Source organism: Hippocampus zosterae, chromosome 12, assembly GCF_025434085.1.
Source record: "Hippocampus zosterae strain Florida chromosome 12, ASM2543408v3, whole genome shotgun sequence".
Classification (NCBI taxonomy): Eukaryota; Metazoa; Chordata; class Actinopteri; order Syngnathiformes; family Syngnathidae; genus Hippocampus; species Hippocampus zosterae.
In genome coordinates this window covers 18769442-18793736 of record NC_067462.1, presented here as the reverse complement: position 1 = coordinate 18793736, position 24295 = coordinate 18769442, and the positions used below count along the sequence as shown (strand labels likewise).

Below are 24295 nucleotides of genomic sequence, written 5' to 3'. Positions count from 1 at the left end.
GTATTAAGAAAACACAGAACTCGATTTAAAGTTTAAAACCAATTTAATTCTTTTTTTTTCAGTTTTTTAAGAAAACTTCACAAAGAACCCTGGAAAACAAGGTTGCTGCTTTTATGAATCTGTACATCAACATTTGTTACAAACGGAACAAAAACAAACAAAAAAACCCCACTGTTTTCATATTATGTGTATGGATATAAAAATAAGCATCTGCCTTTTATTTTGAAACTCCCAAGAGCTTTGCTCTTTTGCAGAGGTCCATGTGAGAGCTGTGGAGTCAGTCTTGCACATATCTACTCAAAACACAAGCATGCAAAAGGAGACAAACCCTAACAATAGAACTTTAAAGTGTTGTCATCCAAACTTACAATTCAACAGGGGTGAAGAAAGACATGATGTTTGTGAATATTTATGAACGTAGCATAACAAACTCGCTTCTGGTGTTTAACACTTTCCTCGGATGAATTTCATTTATTTTCTCACTTAAATATACAAAGTGCAATCGCCTACAGCAACTAAATAAGTAAAAACAGTTTCTGAAAAACACGCACGGCAAAAGGTGGATTTTAGGAAGATTGGGATAATTCCCACAAATCCTGTTTTGTGCTCTGGATAAACCCAAATGTGTGTGTCTATTTGTACGATGGCCATCCAAAAATCCGCACGCTTTTGCAGACTCATTTGACATTTTGCGTGGACATGTACTGTAGTGTATGATGTTTGTGCGCATTATCTACTGGAGTGATTCACTGTTGTCAAGGCCCAGCCCAGCCATATCCGCGTCGTCGTCATCCTCTCCACTGTCCCCAGATTCATCTTCACTATGGCCTCCGAGCATCACCTGCTGTACAGCCAGTGTCGCACCATCCGATGTCAGGCTGTGGAGACCCTCCATGTTCATCGTCACCATTGTACCTAAAAACCAGTCAAGGAACTTGAATGTCCGAGTAGAAATCTGGGTCAAGGTTTACCCCAATAAAAACTTGGTAAAAATGGGGGGAAAAAAATCACATTCAGAGATGATCAAACTCATTCATGATGTCCGACAAAAATATTTAGATTGCACCGTGCACGTCAGATCTGTCGCTGTACATATACATGTGGCTGGTGTCGGGCTGAAACCGTCTATGTCTCAATTGGGTTCATTTAAAAAAAAATTCACAAAACTACACTGCAGTGTTGAGAATGGCTTGCCTTCTTTGATGACGCAATGTTAATGGGTGAACAAATATGTTTTTGGGGTCTCCTGAAAAGCAATGGTTTTAGAGATAAAAGGATTTCGTCCGACGCTGGTGATGTGCATCTTCCTTAGGGGAAGGGGGGAATTGGTGTGTCTGTTAGGAATATTATATATTTTTGTGTTAGTGTACACTGCATCCTAACCATCCTATCAGTTTCACTTTCACAAAAAAAAAAAAGTATTCAAAAATAAAATAAAAAAGCAGGTCATGTTTAACCGACGGTGGTGCATGAACTCCATCACTGGAAGTTGTTAGTGGTCAGCAGCTTTGGTTTTTCGTTCTTTCTTTTTAAATATTGTTCTTATTCCGTTTGTGTTATCTACAATTAAATGATAGCACTGGCAAAAAAAATGGTAATATTTTAGCGAGGAGACACATTTTAAAAGGGTACATGTGAACTACGGAAGTGTTGTTCCTTTCGCTTAACATGCTGCAAAAGTGTGTCCCATCCTCCGCGTTAGGTCTCCCACTAAGGTAGGCAGTGATTTCCTTTTCATAAACGCGACTTGATTTTTCTGTTTCATTCATGTTAGGGGCTGTTATGGCTGCTGCTCATCATGGTATGCGTGTGCGTGTGTGTGAGCGCGCACGCGCACAAGTGTGCGTGCAGTAACGGTCGAAGGTTGGTTGACTTGAAAAGTAGGTCGTCGGTTAAAAGAGGTTAGGCACTTCTGCTGTGGCCAAAACAGTTTTCATAAATTAAATAAAATGTAAATAAGACAGATTTGTAAGAATGTAAAACGTTTTGGCCATTTTGTAATATTTTATTCATACCATCTGGCATTGTAACTTGCTGTGGTGTGCCACCCCCTGAGGCAATGGAGTCAGGCCAGAAGCGCTGCAGTGGCCTGTTTTGAGGAGTCTTCTTTTTAGTTTTAGGCGTCTCGGAGGAGCTGGCATCCAACATGGGCTGCAGAATCCGCCTTCGAGCATTTATAAACCTGCAAACACAAGGCAGCATATAGTTTCTGTGTTTTTCTCCCCAAAGTGTGATTCTTTTCCCATAGGTATTGAGCAGACTTGAGTTATGAAACTGCGCTGTAATGAGGCAACGTTGCTCGTATCTCCCAAGAAACGCATGCAAACATAGATTAATAACAGCAAGCCAGTCAAGTTAACATAACTCACACACTGTCAGACATATCTTATGTTCAAATACATGAGATGATTCAAACAATAGGGAGAGAAAAGAAGGCTATTGGGGAAACTTCACTCACCAGTTGTTGACCTGTAGAAGTGTCAGATTTGTCTGGCTGGCTATCTGTTTCTTTTCATCCTCCGTTGGGTAAGGATGCTACAGAGGTAGGGAGGCAGATATTTTGTTGGTTTTTTATTTCAAGGTTGACAAATGACCCGACGCACAAAAAACTCACTCCAATGTGCTGAAAAAGCCATGAGCGCATGACATTTGTGGCATGCTTGGGTAGAACGCCGCGTTTGTTTTTTGTCGAGCTGTCGTCATGATTGAAGAGGTTTAAGTCCTGATGGAACCGCAGCTGGAGCTGAGCAAAATGGAGAATAGGTTAGCCAAGAACAACGATACATACCATTGTAAATTGGTAATGTTAAACATACTTGATAAAAACAACCCAATTGCTACATCATAAGAATTTTCTTAAAGCCTCTTAAAATTTCCAACTTACCGGTACACCCGGGGCAATTCATTTTCCAAAGGGGCCATGCAACAAACTTGAACGGTTGTCGATGACAATGTCAACACGCTCACTTAAATCATGACCCGTATTATGTCAGTGTATTTTTTTTAAAAACAGAATCAAATGATATTGTTTCAATAAGATGCCGCTTGCTGTGATGTACAATTGGATTTAAAAAAAAAGGAAAACCAAATCACAGTCATTAAAATTACATTACTGTAGCATTATCTATTCAACAATTTTTAAAAATTGCCAACAGTGAACATCATTTTTTAAGTGTTTTTTTGTTAAGTGAGCACTTAACTCATATTATTATACAGTGGACCACCGAAATTTGTGGATGATAGGGACCAGGCTGCCCCGTGAAGAGAAAAAATTCACATATAATGATGACCTTCTCTGTACTCATGGATGCAGATGGCAAGGGGGACGTACCCCTGACTTTCATTCTAATTATTGCCCCCCCACCCTCACTTTGGCGACGTAAGAACGTATACAACTCTAGTTAGATATACAGCAGTAGATTTGTGTCCTAAGCGCGAGTATATCATTTTTAGTACGTGGGCCCTGTGTATTTGTCATGGTGTTAATGACTCAGTAAAGGGGTAGGAGTCATCCATCCAACCATCCATTTTCAACACCGCTTATCAGGGTGCTGGAGCCAATCCCAGCTGACTTTGGACTAAAAGTGGACTTCACCATGAATTTGTTGCCAGTCAGTCGCAGGGAAGGGAGTCAAACCTTTATTAAAATACAGTAACCTCTCGCCACTTCTCGCTTCAAGTTTTGTGGATTCAGTTTTGCTAAAATACTCCATTCATTAAAAAATTAAATAGCGTATTTTCCGCACGAGAAAGCGCTTCGGAGTGTAAGGCGCATCTTTAGTGAATGGCCTATTTTAAAACAGTTTTCATATATTGGGCGCACCGCATTATAAGGCGCATAAAATACAAGACACGTTAGTGGGTGCAGTTGCATTATGCATCCACTAGATGGATGCCACCAAAGCAATACAATACAACTTTATTTGTATAGCACTTTCACTACTGCTGCAGCTGTAGCAAAGTGCTTTACAGATCATTTAAAATAGTACGTTCCAGAAATCAGAATATTGATCCATACATAAAGGCGCATTGGATTGATTATACAATACAATACATGCCGATTTATATAGCACTTTTACAACAGCAGCAGCTGTAACAAAGCGCTTAACAAAACAGTTAACATAAAGTAAAATAAATAAACACAACACATAACATAAAACACGGACAACCGTGCAGTCCTAACCACTTTTCCGTCACACGCTTTGTTGTTTGAAGCAGTTTGAGGTGAAAAAGTGAGAATCAAAGTGTCCTTTAATCAGTGGATCAGAGACGTCATGCTCAGAATGTGCACACGTCGGCTACAAGCTAAGTTTCAAAGTCAATAGCGCCGACATCTCCACTGAACAAAATGGTGTTGTGAAAAATGCTGCCCATTACAGGCGGAAAAAACACAAGCGCCCCAGGTCTGTCCAGCACCGACAGTCAATGGTGCCGACATTCCTCCCAATCAAAATCTGTTGGTACAGGCATGCTGCCGAGAAGGCGCAACAGATACTTCTCCTTTGACAAATGTCGTGGCCTAAAAACGCTGAACAGTTCATATCAGGTCCACACGATGAAACAACAAACAAAGTGATGTGACAAAACAAAAGACAAAAACAAAAAAAGAACAAAAAAGCAACGCTCTTGAAGAGCACTTGCCTAAGGCTGCCTACTCGGGTGCCATCTTGGGGAAAAAAAAATTATAAAGCGCACTGTCAGCTTTTGAGAACATTGAATGCTTTTAGGTGTGCCTTACAGTGCGGAAAATATGGTAATAAAAAAAGAAAAAAATATATAGCCATATATACAGACTCAGAGACTTTGTGCATGATTGTATTGGACTTGACTGGACTTGGGCACTCATATAAGTCGCATGATTGGTTCCCGGCGCAACATCGATCAATGAGAGCACAACTGGATTTGTCCCGTGAGCTGACTGAGCTGCACCCAGCACCTTCCCTTGTTGTGTTTCGTCACACTGTTGTCTCACATTCCGTTTCTTCGTGTTGTGTTCACGATAACTTCTTTTGTTTTAGTTTTTTGATTCGTTAAACTGCGCTCCAACCAATTGCCGCCATTAAAGCAATGTGTCCTGGGTGTGTGGAAGCATGTAAACCCGCTCGTCCCTCCACGAAGATGACACCATCAACAGGGACACTGGCAAAGCGATAGTTCGCAGCCGTGACCAGGTCAGGTAGCCTTATTTTGATGCTTTCCTGACGGGCACAAGGAAGCAGTTACAGCTCAGACGAAAAGCTCAAACTGTCAGCTAGGTAAGTCACTTATGATAAGTATAATTCATGGACCTCCGTTTTCCTTGCCTGGACGTGGGTCACCAGGGCCCCCAACTCTGGAGCCAGGCCTGGAGGTGGGGCTCGCTGGCAGGGCCTGGCGGCCGGGCCTACACCCATGGGGCCTGGCAGGGCTCAGCCCTAAGAAGTAAACGTGGGTCCCCCTTCCAATGGGGTCACAAAAGCTAGCATAGGGTCATGGAATGTCACCTCTCTTACAGGGAAAGAGCCTGTGCTGATGTGCGAGGCAGATATGTTCCAACTTGACACAGTCAGACTTGCCTCCACACACAGAGGGGTTGGACTCCTTTCCACTCTGAAGTTGCCCCCAGTGAGAGGCGCAGAGCAGGTGTGGGCATACTCATTGCCTACCAGCGCAGTGCCTGTACATCACGGTGGGCGAGTTGAAGGGGTGTCTGTATATAATTTCTCGGAATATGGCTGGATTAAAAACAAAACTTACATAGAAAAACATATTCAGACAATAGTTAACAAATGTAATACAGCTACAAACATAAGGATTTACCTAACTGGTTCTACTTGAGATGCAGGGAGGGATGTAATGTTAACATTAAATAGAGCTATGGTTCGATCGGTGTTTCACAATGGATTTGTGGTCCATGGCTCCGCAGCCAAGACCACTTTGGCTAAACGTGATGTGGTTCAGGCAAGGACACTTAGAATATGTGTGGATGCAGTGAGTGCGACCTCAGTCTCTGCTCCACTCGTGGAAAAGGGAAAAAGTCCTTTGTATTACGCAAATGGCCTTTAAGATAAGATATCCTTTATTCGTCCCACGCTGGGGAAATTTACAAACTTAATTATATTATCAAGTTAAAAGGATTTGGAGAATCACTTCTCTTTGCATCAGTATTCGATGATAGCTGGCTATATAGAAGAGAAACAGATAGTGCGAGCTTTGTTTTTTTTAAACAGTCATTTAAAAATCAAATTGTCCATCCATGTTTACAGGGTAGAGACATTGTGGGTCCTGTGTTTTGGCCTGCCATTCAACCTTGGTTATAGTCTGACCCTGACATACAGTAGATGTTTCAGTATATGAAGCGGTACGACATGGTTACAAAAGGGATTTATGTAAATACGCACCTTAGGAATGAAAGGGTCGATGCTGCATAATTTACAATGATGGGTCAAGGGATCCGACGAGCTGTCAAGTGAGTTTTGGTATTTAAGTTCCTCAGTTAGAGTTTAGACAGGGTCGACAGCTTCCTGATGGCATTGCTGTCTTCACGGTTGAATTGATTGGGATTCATTGGTCACTGTGGTGGGTAGAAGAATTGGGGGTTAAAATTTCTTTAATTTGCACTGATTCTTTGTCAACGCTGGGGTGGCATTGGGAAGAGGTGGCGGTAGGGCTCCACCGGATCTCGTGATTGAATGTTGATTTTCAGGTTGGAGATGATCGTTACGGAATGGACTTATTGTGGGTCGGCGATGAGATCTTACCCTAAGTGGTGGTGTTTAAGTATCTTGGGGTCTTGTTCCCGAGTGACGGCGGGAGGGAGGGGGGAGATTGACAGACGGATCACGACTGCGTCTGCGGTGATGCAGACTTTATATCGGTCTGTCATGTTGAAGAAGGAGCTGAGCCCAAAAGGCGAAGCTCTCAATTTACCGGTCGACCTACGTTCCAACCCTCCTCACCTATGGCCATGAGCTATGGGTCATGACAGAAAGAACGATGTTGAATGCTGGACACAAGAGGCCGAAATGAGTTTTCGCTGCAGGGTGTCCGGGCTCTCCCTCAAGATAAGCTTAGAAGCGCGCTCATCCGGGAGGGGCTCAGAGGTGAGCCGCTTCTCCTCCATGTCGAGAAGTGGCTCAGGCATTTGTTAAGATGCCTCCTTGGACGGCTCCCTGGTGAGGTGTTCCGGGCATATCCTACCGGCAGGAAGCCCGGGGACGACCCAGGACACGCTGGAGAGTTTGTCTCCTGGTTAGCCCCGGAACACCTTGGGATCACTCAGAGCAGAAAGAAGTGGTTGGGGAGAGGGAAGTCTGGGTTTCCCTGCTACAGCTGTTGGCCCGACTTTGGATAAGCGGGAGAAAATGGATGGATAGATGAATGCCAACAAATGTGGGTGTCATGGGCAATGAAATAGCAGGTGATATTGCCAAATTGAGAACAAACCATTCAGGAGTACAGATCTAAGTGTCCTTGGGGAGCATGGAATCTCATGCCAAAATTAGGGAAGTAATATTTACTATATGAATAATATTATATTGGCCTTTTGATAACAGGTATGCTGCTGTTTGGTGTTGGCAGCTTGCTGTTCTATCGCAAAATTCAACCGACGGGAGTGGCTCTATTGGAAGTGAAGAAGCTGCCGGTCACTCTGGATGGCTTGGCACGAATGTCCAACACTCACACTCAAGTGGTGACTGAGCCCAACCGCAATATTGTTGCGGTTTTGGAGCGACTCCGCGCGATCGACAACACCATGGAGAAGTTGGAATCCGCGCTGCGGAAAGAATTTTCAGATCTGACTGATCGGCGCCAGTGAGGAGATACAGACCAAGGACTCAAGGCTGTCTGGAATTGTTGGCGGCTGTCCCTCCAAAACAAACAACGCTATCTGGCCTTTCCCGTGGATGGAAGTATGCTTGGAGTCTAGGGCCCCCACCACCACCCTCCTCCTTCTCGGCCATGGACTGATAAGCCGGGACTGTCTTCATGATGAGCAGACCTCGACGAAGCAGCTATGACCTGTACACGCATACACGTACACAACTGGACAACCACACGCGCATACACATCCTTGTTATCACCGTCTTCATCGCTCCGATTCTTTTTCCCCCGTGACGCGGTTCGATATGCGGAGCGCAACGGTGATGGTGACAGCTGGTCATTTCGGCCGCGTCGCGGTTACCCCCCCCAATTCGTCCTCCCACTTATTACATGTTGTGTCTTGTGACTTGTTGTAACTGTCATATGCTTATTTATGTGCTCGGGTCTTTTTTATCCTGGACTTAAATTATTCTTGGAAGAGGATAGTTCGAGCGCGTTTTTTTCCCCCCTCTCCCTACCAAGCGTTTTCCTTTCTGAATTCTGATTGTATTTTCCCCATTGCGGGACAAATAAAGGATATCTTATCTTAATGGCAATAAACGTGGAATACTGAAAGGAGAGGGAGGAATCTTTAACACATTAATCCATTCGCAGAGTGTACTATTACTACATGTTTCACAAGGCAAGAGGATACAAAATTGACAGGGCTTTGTCTCACTGTGGACTGGACGGTGGACTCCACTTATGATCAAAAATTGTGATGGCTGTTGTGAGGTTTGTGGTGTAAGGAAGTCAGAGGAGCAGATGTGATGCTGTGATGTCCATCATTTGCAGCATCGATTGAGGTGATGGCTGGGTTAGGTTTAGGGGGCATGTCATTTCGAATGATTTGGTGGGGCCAAATGGTTCACGAAGGCAGAGGGGAAGGGTGGTTTTGCAGTTTTTTCAGAAACACTGGGCTGTATCCAAAAACTGAACAGGTGTTAGTTTTGGTTTGCTTTGTGTGCTAGTAATCTGACCAGAGGATGGCAGCAATGCACTTAATGTGCCCAGTCTGCCGGAAAGAAAAGAAGAAGGGAAGGTATTCACTTTACACAGCAAAACATGATATCATGAGTGAAATGAGCAGCTTCCATGTTTGCAGATAAGTATAGATGCTCATGAAGGGTGCTTGCTATGTTATTCATATGCTGTGTTTGGTGATGTACAGTATATTACAAGTAAAGTTAGCCTCAACTGATAATCGGTTGGCTGGGCAACTTCAGTCACTGTGCGCGACTCAAACTGACGCTACAGGTTGGATGATGAAGTGTATTTTAATGCATCAAACAAAGGAATCCCTCATTCTATGGGCCATTAACCCAAATTGAAGCCATTTGCTTAGTTGGGCAATTACATAAAATTTATTTTTTATAAAGCATCCTGCGCATTGAAATGAATTGTTTAAAGTTATCATTCACTAAGTGTAAATGTCATGGCTATAATGCCAGTATTTGCAAATTTTATGTTAAAAACCCACAGAGTTTCAGTACAAAAAAACCTGACATGATAAAACAAGTTCTGAGGTGGAACAACACACAATTAGTTGTTCAATATTTGTATCATTAAATTTAATGCTCATTTAGAATATTAAATTATGAATTGCCTTTCCATGATGTGGCAATGTAGAGCCTATCAAATGCACAAAATGAGAAATTCTGTTTCCGGATTCAAGTCAAGGTATCAAGTCAAAAATACAGTGTATATCGTCCACATATTTTGTGTTTTCATCAATATTCACCCAGGAAACCATAATTACAACTTCTATATGAAACATAGAATCCAATAGATGAAGTAATGCAAAAGTGATTTTTCAAAAGGTACTCAAAGCTCACCCCCCAGCACTCATTTATTCTGAATAGAGGGCTTCATGGTTGCCCCTTTGAATCAATGGCTCATCATCTTAACTGCGCCAACCCTGAGACGGGAGCTACAACCGTCCGGCAAAGGAAGCAGTGACACTCTACTCTGGAGGCTGGAGACCTCTCATTCAAGTGGATGGAACCCCGCGAGTGCAGGGTTGTAGTCAAATCTAACTTTATCCAATCCAAGTCACAAATTCGGGTAACAAAGGTCCAAGTCAAGTTTGAGATCACAAGGTCCGAGTCCAAGTCCAGATGACAATAATAAATTTTATTTGTAAGCGCCTTTCACAACACTCAAGGACACTTTACAAGCAAGAGCAAACAATAAAACCACTATTCTGCCCCCAGTAATTGTATTACAGGGTAGTGCAGTGCCCCTAGTGATGGAAGTATTGTATTACAGTTCAGTACAGTGCCTCTAGTGGTGGAAGTAGTGAGAACCACCCATAAAGTCAGTGGGGTAGCCATTTTAATTCATAAGAGTGAAACAGTGGAGAGGTGTGATAACATCCACTTCCATCCTCCTTCTTTTGACACGTTCAGTCACAATCTGTAAGTACATGTACACAGTTGTATATACCACTCTTTGCTGACCAAGTTATTTATTGTCATATATAAGTATTTCATCAATTAATCTCTGTGGATATTTACCATAGATTTGTTGAATAAGACAATAAGAGAATAGAGCTGTTACAAGAGTGTCGAATATCATTTCATATGTATAACATGTTTTCAGTGTATACCAAACGGTGGATTCTCATCTTCGTGTTTTTATTGGAGGATTGTTTAGCTCGCCGTCTACGCCTCTCATCTCAAACGCATGTTAGGCTAGGGCAGGTTAGGTTAGGTTAGGTTAGGTTAGGGCAGAAGAGTAAAAAGATTACCTCTACGTCAAAAACAGCAGTGGATTGGATCCACATTACACCTCCTCCAAGAACAAATGTCAGAGCCCAAGGCAATGTCTAACTTCGAGGTTAAGTTAGTGTGTGGGTCTTCAAGTGCTAGCCAGCCATCATCTTCAAAGCGCTCTTTCAAGTCAGGTTGCAGCAGCTGCACGCGCAAAGGCACAGGCTGTACGCAAAAGAGCTGAATATGCTAAACTTAAAATTGACATGGACGTTGAACGAACCCGTAAAGAAAAGAGTGAAGCTTAAGCTGTACGCGCTGCAGTGAAGGTGCGTGAAGCTGCCGCAGAAATTGAAGGGAGTCAAGCTGACTTGGCTATCGGCCCCCCTTTATCGCCAGCTCAATCAAAACAACGCATTGAAGACTACATTGACGCACACTTCAACCCCCAAATAGACGCGAAAGCTGTTAAGAAAGGGAAGTCAGTAAACCCTCCACAGCTCCAATATAAGGACATTTCATGTAACAGCCACAGCCTGTGCAATCTTGTACAACCCAGCGTTTTGAGCAGCCCCAAAACACACGGCGGGCAGTCTTCCCTCATGCCAACGTCAATACCTTCAGTCCCCACTCACCACAAGGCAACAATGCAGCAAGTTCTCCATGCAAACTCAGCGACAGGCTTCCACGCAGGTACACAGATGTCTCTGACCTAGCTGCCCTTCTCGCTCGTCGTGACCTTCTCATAACCGGGTTCAAGGTGTTTTACAATCAGCCTGAGAACTATCGGTCATGGCGGTCTACTTTCGATAATGCCATTGACGGCTTGGATCTCAAACCTAGTGAGGAGCCTGACTTACTTACCAGATGGCTTGGTGGGGGGGGGAGTCACTTCAGCATGCCCTGCGGATCAGAGCAGTCCATGTCAACGATCCAGCGGCTGTCCTCAACAGACTATGGGAATGGTTGGAAAAGACTTACTGTTCTCCAGAGGTTATTGAAGCTTCACTATTCAAATGCCTCGACAATGTAACTAACATCAAAAAGACAGCCGACGTCTTCAAGAACCTGCAGACCTTCTTCTGGAAGTAGAAGGTGCAAAGAATGATGGTTACCTGCCTGGCCTCAGTTTCCTCAACTCAGCTAGAGGCATTAATTCCATTGTTGAGAAGCTTCCATTCAACCTCCAAGAAACATGGGTCACTCAAGGAACTAAATACAGGAGAGAAAACCGTGTCCATTATCCACCATTCTCCTTCTTCGTAAACTTTGTGAACAGTTACGCAGAAATGAAGATGGATCCCAGTTTTGCCCTCCAAGGCTCCGACACAGCACGCTACAAAGATGATGAGAAACCTCCCATCAAGCAGTGGAAGAGCAGGACTCCAATCTCGGCTCACAAAACTGAGGTTGAAGCCTCCAACCTTTCAGGTAGTGACAACCCCCCCATAGACCCCGAAAGACATTGAACCAGTCAGTGTAGGGATTTCAGAATGACGACCTTAGAGGAAAGGAAGAGTTTCCTTAAAAAGCATTTCATCCGTTTCAAATGCTGCATGTCCACAAACTATAGACAAAGACTAAGACAGCAATTCGCTGTTCAGAGTGTTACAGCGATCGTCACATCTCAACTCTCCATGATGGAAAAAGATCCCGTGACTTCCGAGGGTGATGGCGGGGAGCAAGCTGAGGAGAACTCCACTGTAGCTACATCCAGCTGCACTGAAATTTGTGGGGAAGGCTTGCACGGAAAGTCATGTTCCAAGATATGCCTGGTCACTGTGTATCCCAAAGGATGTCCTGAACAAAAGAAGAAAATGTATGTAATGCTGGACGACCAGAGTAATTTGTCACTCGCCAAATCCGCCTTCTTCGACATGTTTAACGTTCAGGGAATGGTCACTCCCTATACACTGAAAACATGTTCTGGCACGACAGAAATCAGATGAAGAAGAGCCACAAACTTTGTCATAGAGGCTATCGATGGTGGAGTATCCTTGGCACTTCCAACACTCATTGAATGCAATTTGATACCGAATAACAGAGAAGAGATACCAACTCCAAGGCCGCTTCACACCATCACCACCTCAAAACCATTGCTAACAGGATACCACCGCTTGACGCTTGATCTGAAATCCTTCTGTTGCTTGGAAGAGACGTCATTCGAGTCCACAAGGTTCGCAGCCAGTGTAATGGGCCACACAATGCGCCATAAGCCCAACGCCTTGATTTAGGATGGGTAATTATCGGAGACGTGTGCCTCAGGTGAGCCCACAAATCCACTGTGAACACTTTTAGGACCAGTATCTTGGAGAATGATCGAGTCAGCTGCTTCAAACCCTGTGAGAACAGCATCTACGTTAAAGAGAAGTTTACAGGAAAGCACCCTAAACAACCTCCTCGAAACACGGTTCCAGTTTGTCTTTGCAAGCAGATCTTCAGGCGCACCATTCAGAATGATAAACTGCCACTTTCTGTCGAAGACGAGATCTCCCTCCAAATCACAAATGAAGAGTTCTCAAAGGATGACTCCAACAGTTCAGTAGCTCCCCTCCCGTTACGGTTTCCAAGGCAACGCTTGCCAAACAACAGAAAGCAAGCCCTCAACCATCTCCCGTTCCTTCAGCGTACTTTGAAGAAGAAGCTGAGGACGAAAGCTCACAATGTAGAATTCATGGGAAAAAAATTACATTTCGGACACACAGAACCGGCTCCTCCTCCTACATCCGGTGAAGAGTGTTGGTATCTGCCAAACTTCGACAGCTATCATCCACCTGATGCCTGTCAGCATCCAAGCTCAGAGAAGAGACATGTGCATCCTTCGCGACACATCCACTAAATCAGTAAGCGCTGTTGCTTACCCCAAGATGATAGACGACAGGTCACAATGGAGTTGGGTCCATTGTGACCTCTGTGTCCAAAATTGTGTCCAAATTTGCCCCGAAGCCAAATCAGTGGAACAAGGTGTCCACTGACAACAACCCAGCTGATCATGCCACCTGGACCCTACAAGCTGACCAGCTGGTCTTCTCTTCATGGTTCCCAAGCACACTATATAGAGGATAATACATTGACACTTACCTTTGATGATGTTCATTGTTTTTTCCTGTTGGTTTATTGGGTTACCATTTTACAGATGCCAGGCAGGGAGTATTCTGCCCCGAGTAGTTGTATTACAGTGTAGTGCAGTGCCCCAGTGATGGAAGTATTGTATTACAGTTCAGTACAGTGCCTCTATGGTGGAAGTAGTTATAACCACCCATAAGGTCAGTGAGGTAGCCATTTTAATTCATAAGAGTGAAACAGTGGAGAGGTGTGATAACATCCACTTCCATCCTCCTTCTTTTGACACATTCAGGCACAATCTGTAAGTACATTTACAGAATTGTATATATCGCTCTTTGCTGAGCAAGTTATTTATTGTCATATATAAGTATTTCATCAATTAATCTCTGTGGATATTTACCATAGATTTGTTGAATAAGACAATAAGAGAATAGAGCTGTTACAAGAGTGTCGAATATCATTTCATATGAATAATTGGATGCTAGACAAACATTTGTATTGTGTTTCTGTTGGTGTACAGTTTTACAAGAAAGACTCCATAGAAATACTAAACAGTGGATTCTCATCTTCATGTTTTTATTGGAGGATTGTTTAGCTCCCTGGCTACGCCGTGCTCTCATCTCAAATACATGGTAACGGCAGAAGAACCACAGATAAAATTATAAATAAATAAAAAAGATAAATTTAAGTGGAAGAAGCAAGAGTTCAAGAGTTAACGTTAAGACAGAAAAATAGAACAGCAAAATTTGAGAAACGTCATTATGTTCAACACTCTTGCCAAGGAGTCTGAGTCAAGTCCAAGACAACAAAAAACGTTAAAAAAAGCCTCTCCCCTTTGAGCAGCTGATCCATGTGTCCAGATATATTATTAGAGTACTACGACAGTGACTTCTGCTAGTGCAGTCAATCAGTAATTGACAATCATGTGAATGAGAGAACAGCTCTCATTACCGCTTATTTCGACCCCTGATATCTCTCTCTCTCTGGAAGGGACGGGGGGGACAATTGAGAACACAATTTTCAGTGTTCTCAATGTATTTGTGTCAGAATTATGATGATTACTGTTTGGTTTATTCACTTTTTTCAAACACTGCCATTTTATTTTTTTCAGGAAAATGAATGACCACGACAGGCTGTACCCCGCCTACTGCCTGAAGACAGCTGGGAGTGGCTTCAGCACACTAACAACCCGAAGGAGGCAAAGCCGTACGGAGAATGGATGGAATGAACTTTTGTGTTCGTCTTTTGAGCTAACGCCAACGTCAAAGAAAGAGAAACGACAAACCTGATTGTTTTGGACACGTAGAGTTCCAGGTGAGATGGCCTGTGTTACTACTTGTCCTTGGTGAGTGACGACTGTTACAGGCTGATACACTGTGCCACCTGGGAGGAATGCACAATGGTTATATTGGAGTTGCTGGAGCTAGGCAGCTTTATCAGAGTGCCATTTTCGACATGAGTTTCTCTTTAGCTGTAATAATGCAGTAACAGGACAGTTACCTGTCGGTGTGGTAGTATGCCATGATGACATACCTGCAACTACCTGGGTGGGATTTACTGCCGTGACGGTGACATTTCCTTGTTGCAGGGCTGAAGCCGGCACCACAATTTGACCCTGAGGACTCCCCGAGATGGAGCAGGGGACCTGATAACAAAAGGGCCTTGGATTGATTGTTCACAATAACCTCAAACTGACATTATGAGGGTGACTTGATGGCGATCGCTGACCTGGGATTTGGCTGGTGAGAAACTTGGGGCCTGGCTTTGAACAGGTGAGTAAGGACTACCAGGCTCTCCACTCAGTAGGGTCTCACTGTTCATTTTAGTCTTGAGGCAAGCAATGTAACGGCTGCAGAAGTCCTTGCACAGGTCACTCACCTTCTCCAACTCCAACAGGTGGATTCGCAGCACCTGGATGGCTTTTACCATCTGCAAAAAATCGCATTTTAGGAAAGCGTCTTGGATTTGTGGACACGCAGTCAAGCGGTAACATACGCATTTTTTAAGTCATAAAACCAATACACACGGTCAGAAACAAGGTGACCAAAGTTGAAACAGTCATTCATTTTGTTCTTATAAATACCAAAGTGATCACTTATCATTGCTGAACAATCATTCATTTTGGAATTATAACTCAAATATTGCCATATTTCCACTTGAGATTGCACAAAATACAATCCCCAAGAACCCAGGTTACTACTGGTGAAAATAACACAAGGTAAAATAAATATGACAAAGACAGAAGGGGAATGCTTATTCAAGGCTTCAATGAATGCAAAGATGCAAGTTGAGCAGCTATCTATGTTTAAAAATGGATGTCTCGAAGCCACATCATTATGGAATGATCTTGTACTACAAGTACATTTGATTTCAAACTGCCGGACTAAAATACAGAAAAGTTCGCCAAAGAGACAATGTGGAGCCTGCATATCATTGTTGGTCGGCGGATGTAAGCTCACCAAGTTGTCGAGTTCTGGGTCTTCGCTGAAAAAGGGCTTTCCGTCCTTCTCCTGAGAGCGGACAAAATTCTCAATGTCCACATCAAAGCTTGCCGACGTGATGCACTCAGAACTAAGAGTGGACAGCTCACACTTCTCAAACAGCAGAGCCAACAAAGGGAACAGGGGATGTCTGCAAAAGGGAAATATATGGGTCATTTTCACATAACTTGGTCAAAATAAAAGCTTCTTTTTCATGGCCAACTCACCCATGTAATTAACACCCCTTTATACTCTTAAATGCATGCATTTCAAAAACAGTTCTTTCCAATTTCCGATTTCTGTGGAATCGTGTCGCGCGCTGTCTAAAATGTGACAAATACGTTGCAGGTAAAAATGGTTAGGTTCGTTTCCTTCTGTGTCCACAAGCTACCTACTACGATTTAATACTATACTTACTGAACACTTAAACCGGAACAACTTCAGTATGTTGAACCGGAAGTTGAATGGGGGTTCCCTCTTGGGGTTTACATTGGACAGGGGGCCCGAAACATAAGTCTACCCCTGAATGGCTTTGGGGGGGGGAATTTTATGAGTGGGCAAGTCAAAGTTTGGACTTACATCCCACTGAAATGTTACATGACCTTAAATGGGCAGATCATGCTAAAAAAAACTCACGAATGTGTGAGTTAAATCAATTCGGCACATAAGAGTGTGCAAAAATTCCTGCACAGCCATGCTGAAAACTAAATCAGCTTTCATTGCAAACACTTGATTACAGTTGTGAAGATTAGGTCCAAGGTGAAGCCGGTAGGTTTATGCTGAATGATTATATTGCATTTCAGAATCACGTTGGTTGTTTTGATGAGATCTTAAAGGCAGCTCATTAAGCCGAAACATAAGTGTGATTAAAAGGAAGAAAGAGAGACACACACGCACGCACACACACTTCAGAAATCAGACACAGAGACTTCGTTGTACCGATATATGGAGGCTTTGTCCACGTCCATGGGCGTCTGTGTATCTGTGAGTGTCGGGCTGGGTGCCTCTGCTAACATCCCCTCAAACTTGTCTTCTGTATCACTCTCTAACTTGGCTACTCCTTGCATCTGCTGAAGATAAATAAAGAACAACTATTTAAAATCACTGCAACAAGACACAAACAGAGGGCAACAAACAGAAACCGACGGAAAATGTGAAAGGCTTTGAGCTGGGGTTTCACGATCACATCATGTGAAGGGCCAAGGGACCAAGGGGAGCCAGAGGGCAAAGTTACAAACAGAGCCTTGCTTTACTATGGCCCTTGTGAAGACTCGCGTTGACAAAAAAAAGATGAACAGTTGACAAGAGACCAACAGTTCAGCTCTTATTTTCAGGTATTGACAACAGCAACTAATACACAACTTTGGCTGGATTAACACTGCAAAATATGTGCCACATATCTATTTTCAGTAGATGCAGATTTCAAGTGACACATGGGATGTCACTTTTAATTTCATGACATATAAAACACTCATAAACGGCAATATTTGCATCAAGTAAATCAATATAAATTGTGAATAATATAAATTGTGAACGTCACATACCATGTGGGTGACCAGGACTGAATCTTTGCCCAGTGATTTAAAAGAAACATGTAAAATTGACTTTTTAAATTACTTAGCACACAGAGCTTGACTTAACTTTCTACATCACCAGCAACAGTGGCTTTAGGTTTCCCAGAATTACTAGTCACTCTGCTTTTTCACGAACCACAAATTGTTTTTTACGTAATCAGGATTTTGTGCAACCAAGTTCTGTCTTCGGCAAAACAAGTCAGAGATAAAGATAAAAGAGAATCAAAACAAAATGAAAACTGGAAAAATTTTGTTGATAATGGGGTATATGCCAAAGGTTTCCGGTACAACTGTCAAAAGCGGCCCATTTATTTCCGTCCCGCCTCCTCCCACAAATTGGCAACATACTTGGCAAGATCACTGCTATTCTTGGCTCTGCTTTTGCTCAATGACGTATGTCGTAACATAAAAGCCAATCCATTCGCCTCAGCTGCTTTAAGAGACAAAGCCTTCAAAATGTTCACATTCAAATGATACTCATTACTATGAAGGTAAGCATGCAGTTTTCTTTTGTGTTAACCATAAACGGACAAGATAGTCAAGTCAACAGTATTTATAGAGCACTTTCAAACAGCCATCGCTGCATACAAAGTGCTGTACATGGAGCAATTTAACATGCACAATAAACAGTAAAACAAATCGGTAATAAAGGCGGTAGAAAAGCGGCCTGGTAGCCCAGTGGTTAGCACGTCGGCTTCACAGTGCAGACGTACCGGGTTCGATTCCAGCTCCGGCCTCCCTGTGTGGAGTTTGCATGTTCTCCCCGGGCTTGCGTGGGTTTTCTCCGGGTGCCCCGGTTTCCTCCCACATTCCAAAAACATGCGTGGCAGGCTGATTGAACACTCTAAATTGTCCCTAGGTGTGAGTGTGAGTGCGAATGGTTGTTCGTTTCTGTGTGCCCTGCGATTGGCTGGCAACCGATTCAGGGTGTCCCCCGCCTACTGCCCGAAGACAGCTGGGATAGGCTCCAGCACCCCCCGCGACCCTAGTGAGGATCAAGCGGCTCGGAAGATGAATGAATGATGAAGGCGGTAGAAAGCACCAAACAATAAAACCAAGAACAAATCTAAGTCATGCTGAGTCGAATGCCAAAGAATACAAGTGAGTTTTGAGGAGGGCTTTGAAGATGGCAGCGAGGAGGCTTGCCGAATGTTCAGTGGGAGGTCATTCCAGAGAGAGGGACCAGCAACAGAAAAGGCTCGATCCCCTCTGAGCCTCAGTTTAGTTCTTGGTACTTCTAATAATGTCTGGTCCACAGACCTGAGGCGCCGGGCAGGTGTGTAGGGGCGGATGAGCTCAGAGAGGTAAGGTGGTGAGAGATTATTCAGAGATTTGAAAACAAAAAGGAGGATCTTTAAAATAAAATGAATGGGGAGCCAGTGAAGGGATGCCAGAGTAGGAGTTATGTGGTCCCTCTTACGAGTACCAGTCAAGAGGCGAGGAGCGGCATTATGGACCAGCTGAAGGCGCTTAATGGAGGACTGGCTGACTCCAAAGTAAAGTTCATTGCAGTAATCGAGCCGGGATGTGACAAAGGCATGAATTACTGTCTCAAAGTGTTCATGTGAGAGGAGAGGTTTTATTTTGGCCAGCTGTCTAAGGTGAAAGAAGCTGGATTTAACAACGGCACCAATATGTCGATCGAGTTTGAAATCGCTGTCCAGTTTAAGGCCCAAGTTTGAGACTGTTGACTTAAGATAAGGAGACAGGGGGCCCCAAGTCTACAGGATGGTACACTTGATGGTACAAGGGCCACTGGGACCAAACAATATCACCTCTGTCTTTTTTTTGTTGAATTTCAAGAAATTTTGTGCCATCCAGGTTTTGATTTCTTCCAGACAGGATAGGAGTGGCCTTAATGAGAAGGATCTGACTGATCGGCGCCAGTGAGGAGATACAGACCAAGGACTCATGGGTGTCTGGACTTGTTTGCGGCCGTCTCTCCAAAACAAACACCGCTATTTGGCCTTTCCCCTGGATGGAAATACGCATGGAGTCTAGGGCCCCCACCACCACCACCCTCCTTCTGCCATGGACTGATAAGCCGAGACTGTCTTCATGATGAGCAGACCTTGACAAAGCAGCTATGCACGCATACACATACACATACACATACACCACTGGACAACCACACGCGCATACACATCACCGTCTTCATCGCTCTGATCCTTTTTCCCCTGTGACGTGGTTCGATATGCGGAGCGCAACGGTGACCGTGCAGCTGGTCATTTTGGCCGCATCGCGGTTACCCCCCTTCCCATTCGTCCTCCCCCTAATTACATGTTATGTCTTGTGACTTGTTGTAACTGTCATATGCTTATTTATGTGCTAGGGTCTTTTTTTTATCCTGGACTTAAATTATCCTCGGAAGAGGATAGTTCGAGCGTGTTTTTTCCCCCCGTCTCCCTACCCAGCGTTTTCCTTTCGGAATTCTGATTGTAATTTCCCCATTGCGGGACAAATAAAGGATATCTTAATCTTAAGGCGTCTTTCTTGCTCAGTGGGACATAGATATCAAGATAGTAATGAAATGTTTGTGACTTCATTTCATTTGCATAATTATTTAGGACTCTGTTAAGTGCTGTTCGTAATGCTTGATCAGGGGTGTCAAACTCATTTTTGTCGCGGGCCACATTGTAGTTACGGTTTCCCTTGGAGGGCCGTTATGAATTATGGGAACCCATATAAATGTTTAATCCCCTCCACATGTTACATTCACATCGCAGAACAAATTGATGAATAACTACTTTTAAAATCAGAAGTCAAAAATAATATCCTTTATTGTGGATTACATGTGACAGTATGAAATTTTGGTTTCGACTTTAGCAAGCATCATGGAACTTGACAAACCTGATTTGATTTCGCGGGCCACATAAAATTATGTGTCGGGTCAGATCTGGCCCCCGGGCCATGACTTTGACAACAGTGTGCTAGATATTGTTCTTTGTCTTGCATGCAACACACATATAGTAAAGCATGGGTGCAGAGGGAAACGCACACACACAAAAACCAACCCAAAACATTTGTGGGACTGTGTGCGTGTTATTAATATATTTGTGTTAGTGCATACTGCACTCTTGGCATCCTATCTGTGACCTGTATCACCGGAAGTCGTTAGTGGTCAGCAGGCTGAAAATGCAGCTTGCAATCAGTGTTGTTGTGTGCTATCTTTTATTGTTATTATTATTCTCATTGAGAATTTGTTTCATGTACAATTCACAGAGGGCACGGGCAAAGAATGGGAACCTGCAGTGCCAGGAGAAGCATTTTAAAACGGTACACGTACGCTATGATCATTCACACGATGCAAAATCCCGTCCCGTGCCTCCGCGTCAGGTCTTTACTAAGGTAGGCAATGATATGCTCTTCACAAACTTGTGTCTACTTTATTTTTCTGTTTCATTCATCTCAGGGGCCGTTATGGCTATTGCTCTTCAGGGCATATGCGCGTGCGTCTGGAAACGAGTCGATCGCGGGAGGTTGGTTGATCGAAAATTAGATCTTTGGTCAAAAAAGGTTGGGCACCCGTGCAGTAGAATGTGACTGTAAACGCCCCTTCCGAGACAAGAATAGCTATGATGAATTTAAAGTATCCTAACATTTGTTCATTGTGACGGAGTGTTGTGGGGGATTCTCGCTCTGTGCTAGTTGAAAGCTGTCGATGCATGCCTGAACTCCGCATGCTGCAGCTTCACAAAATGATAGCAACCTACAAAAAGAAAAAGAGCAGTGGCATATAAAACAATTCAATTCTTAAAGAGGGAATCCTGAGAGTTGAGTAAGGCTTATGAGAGCAGCCATGCCAGAGTAGGCTAAACACCCATTCCTCTTTGAATAAGGACCTTCAAATGTCAGAGCTCATTCTAACCAGAAATCCACAACCATGGTCTTTCTAAGATACGTCAAAAATTCTGTATTCCCAGAGCAAATGCGGCCGTCAAAAGAGTACTGTACGGGTGTGTCGTCTGCAGGTGGCTCCACCGTGCTACCGGACAACAGCAGATGTCTTGTTGATACTTGAGCTCATCCGCCCAACCACCTTACGGCCACAGATGTGATCGACTGCCTCAACAATGGAGGGATGAAACATGGTCCACTCAGACTCAATGTCCCATGCCTCCCCGAGGATGTGGGCAAAGTTCTGCCGGAGGTGGGAGTTGAAACTCTTCCTGACATGAGATTCTGCCAAACGTTCCCAGCAAACCCTCACACTGACGTTCCCAGCAAACCCTCACACTACTTTTGGGTCTGCCAAGTGGGATATGCATCTTCCCACACCATCAGAGCCAACAGGTGGTGATCACTCTACAGACCATCCATCTATTCAGCCGAGTGTCCAAAACGAATCCACTGACAGCACCACAAAGTGAAGCAAAGAAAGTTAAATGATTTACATTTTGTGAACCTATTTACCTTATTACTATGTAAACAAAATGAAATGCATTTGTGTCAGAAAAGGTGATGTATGATAATCCAACATCTGTTTTGCTCACCCACCTGTTGCTTTCCTTTGGCGTATTTGTCAATGGAAACCGAATGGGCTGCCATCACGTTCAATGCAGATGCTGCAAACACTCAGGCATTATCGATTGTCCCAATAGGTCGTCAACCTAAATAAAACAAAAATTAATTTTATTTAAAAACAGACAAACGTCAATTATTATGTCAATATTGGGGATATATTTAAATATTATGATTCTTTGTAAACCAAACGACTTATTGCAAATTATTTTTATTTGGGCCAGAGCAGCGACCACTGTGAGGTCCCTATTATTTTTGCAAAAATAATTATTAGTACGAGTACTTTGATGATAACACACAAATGAGTTTAGGATTATAGTATTTTGGGGGGTTCCATTTGTTTTTCCTTATTCCAGATGAATGAAAACTTGAAAACACAACATAAGATGTCAAATTAAAAATTATGATAGGGGTTACACATATTTTAAAATATTTGCCGCCACAATGCATAACTGGCGTCTAGGAAACACTATGTACCTCAATAGAGACAACACGACACGCTTTTCCGTTGCACTTTCAAATATCGCGTTACCTTCGAACTACTTTTAACACACCCACAACGCTCTTAGCTTTTAGCTCGGTGTCAGCAACAATTTATGTTTGTGGCGGCAAAGTGTGACCATGTTCGACGAAGCCAAGTGTAATAATGTTTAGCGACCAAATAAATACTTAGAATATGCAGTCCCTCTCTCTTTCACTCTCCATGTTGCTCGCCTGTGACACGGGCCAGGTCCTCGGCTAACATTAGCAAAATAGCTAACTTTTATTTATAAGTGGCTGGCCTGCTGGTACGATTGAAATACAAACCGTCATATTACCCTAAATGATCATTGGCAAAAACTATTTTGTTGCGACATTCAGAACTCCGCTTAAGGAATATACGATAGTGGAGGCGTACGGTAAATCTGGTACCGATACAGGATGTGAAATGACTGGGCGCTGAAAAATAATTCTGGGTTTATTGAATTATTACAAACTGTATTTGGCATAATTTTACTAAGCGACATTTTAAGAACCAACACCGAGGTTGCCCACAGCTTTCAGACAACAGCCATTCATGGAGGACAGCCGCCTTCTTATCCCTCCCCTTCGCGCTAGCATTACAGCTGTCGGGCCTCGTTTTGAGCGTTAGCCGTGTGATTTTCCACAACCCTCGTCTAAACACCGACATGTTTTTTCAGCCTCCTTCTCTTGTGAACAGCATTTATTTTTCTACGATGCTGTTCTGCCTCATCAAGCATCTGTTTCCCCAACAGAATCCGCGTTTCTCGCCCTGGGGCATTTTTGCGTTCAGCGCAGATTGTTTGATTGATAGGGACGGAAAAGAGGGATTTTGAGTGACAGCTTACCTGAGTGCCAATCTTCGTCACACTGACAAGCGGCTGCAGCAATCGGGACCCGCAGTTGTCGCTGTGCGTCATCACGTATGAGCACGCAGGGACGTTTACTACATTAATATTTATAAGGTGGGCGGTCAATGACGTTGTGCAGCACTCTTGACTGCCCCTGCACTGTCGGGTTTATTCTGCCCAATGACTACATCCGATTGGTTTGTCAGTGTTTCCAATATGGTGCATTTAGATGTTGATTTACATATTCCCGTCGATGCCTCTTCACAAATAAACAAAAACAGCACTTATCTAAATTGTAAATATACATTAATTAGTTGCTTGATATTTGCTATTAACAGTTGAGCCTCTTTCTGGGCCACAATCAATCACTCAAAATATACTCAGGCAGAAACATTTCAACAAATGCCCGTCTTTAACCGAACATTTTTATGGCGTGTGGGACACACATGGAGAACCCAGAATTAACTGGCTATGCGGTTTTGTTTTTTTTCTTTGTCTCTGGAAAGGACTAAATTAAAGCACTAGAGATGGTTGCTTGATGTCTAACCGTTCCACTGTCTCAAAGAGTAAAACAGGACAATGATCCCTGAATGTTTGAAAAAAAAAATTCTCTGCAGCTAAATTTAGCTAAAGGCAGCCATTAATACAATACAATACATGCTGATTTATATAGCGCTTTCACAATGCAAGTATATTTCTGACATTTTTCTCCATTGGGCCTCCTTTTTCTCCCTGAAAACAGCAGATGG

The 24295-nt window shown here is 43.4% G+C and overlaps 1 protein-coding gene and 1 long non-coding RNA gene across 5 annotated transcripts; one reads left to right on the top strand and one right to left on the bottom strand.

The window, feature by feature from the left end:
* Positions 1 to 24: 24 nt before the first annotated feature.
* On the bottom strand, positions 25 to 24112 carry pknox1.1 (pbx/knotted 1 homeobox 1.1). Of its 4 annotated transcripts, none has more exons than XM_052083039.1 (11): positions 23544 to 24112; positions 22171 to 22283; positions 17039 to 17166; positions 16079 to 16250; positions 15348 to 15548; positions 15153 to 15264; positions 14905 to 15002; positions 2615 to 2743; positions 2459 to 2535; positions 2016 to 2182; positions 25 to 915 (listed from the first exon to the last, which is right to left on the bottom strand). In XM_052083039.1, the coding sequence occupies exons 2-11, from the start codon at positions 22219 to 22221 to the stop codon at positions 734 to 736; spliced, it is 1317 nt and encodes a 438-aa protein (XP_051938999.1). In that variant the 5' UTR covers positions 22222 to 22283; positions 23544 to 24112; the 3' UTR covers positions 25 to 733. The 4 variants fall into 4 exon arrangements, with proteins under 4 accessions (XP_051938999.1, XP_051938997.1, XP_051938998.1 ...); XM_052083037.1 differs by having other exon boundaries at positions 15120 to 15264; positions 23544 to 24106; XM_052083038.1 differs by having other exon boundaries at positions 17039 to 17169; positions 23544 to 24091.
* On the top strand, positions 18010 to 21706 carry LOC127612146 (uncharacterized). The gene is made up of 3 exons (XR_007965605.1): positions 18010 to 18164; positions 20896 to 21021; positions 21645 to 21706. It is a non-coding gene; the product is annotated as an uncharacterized LOC127612146 (long non-coding RNA).
* Positions 24113 to 24295: the final 183 nt, after the last annotated feature.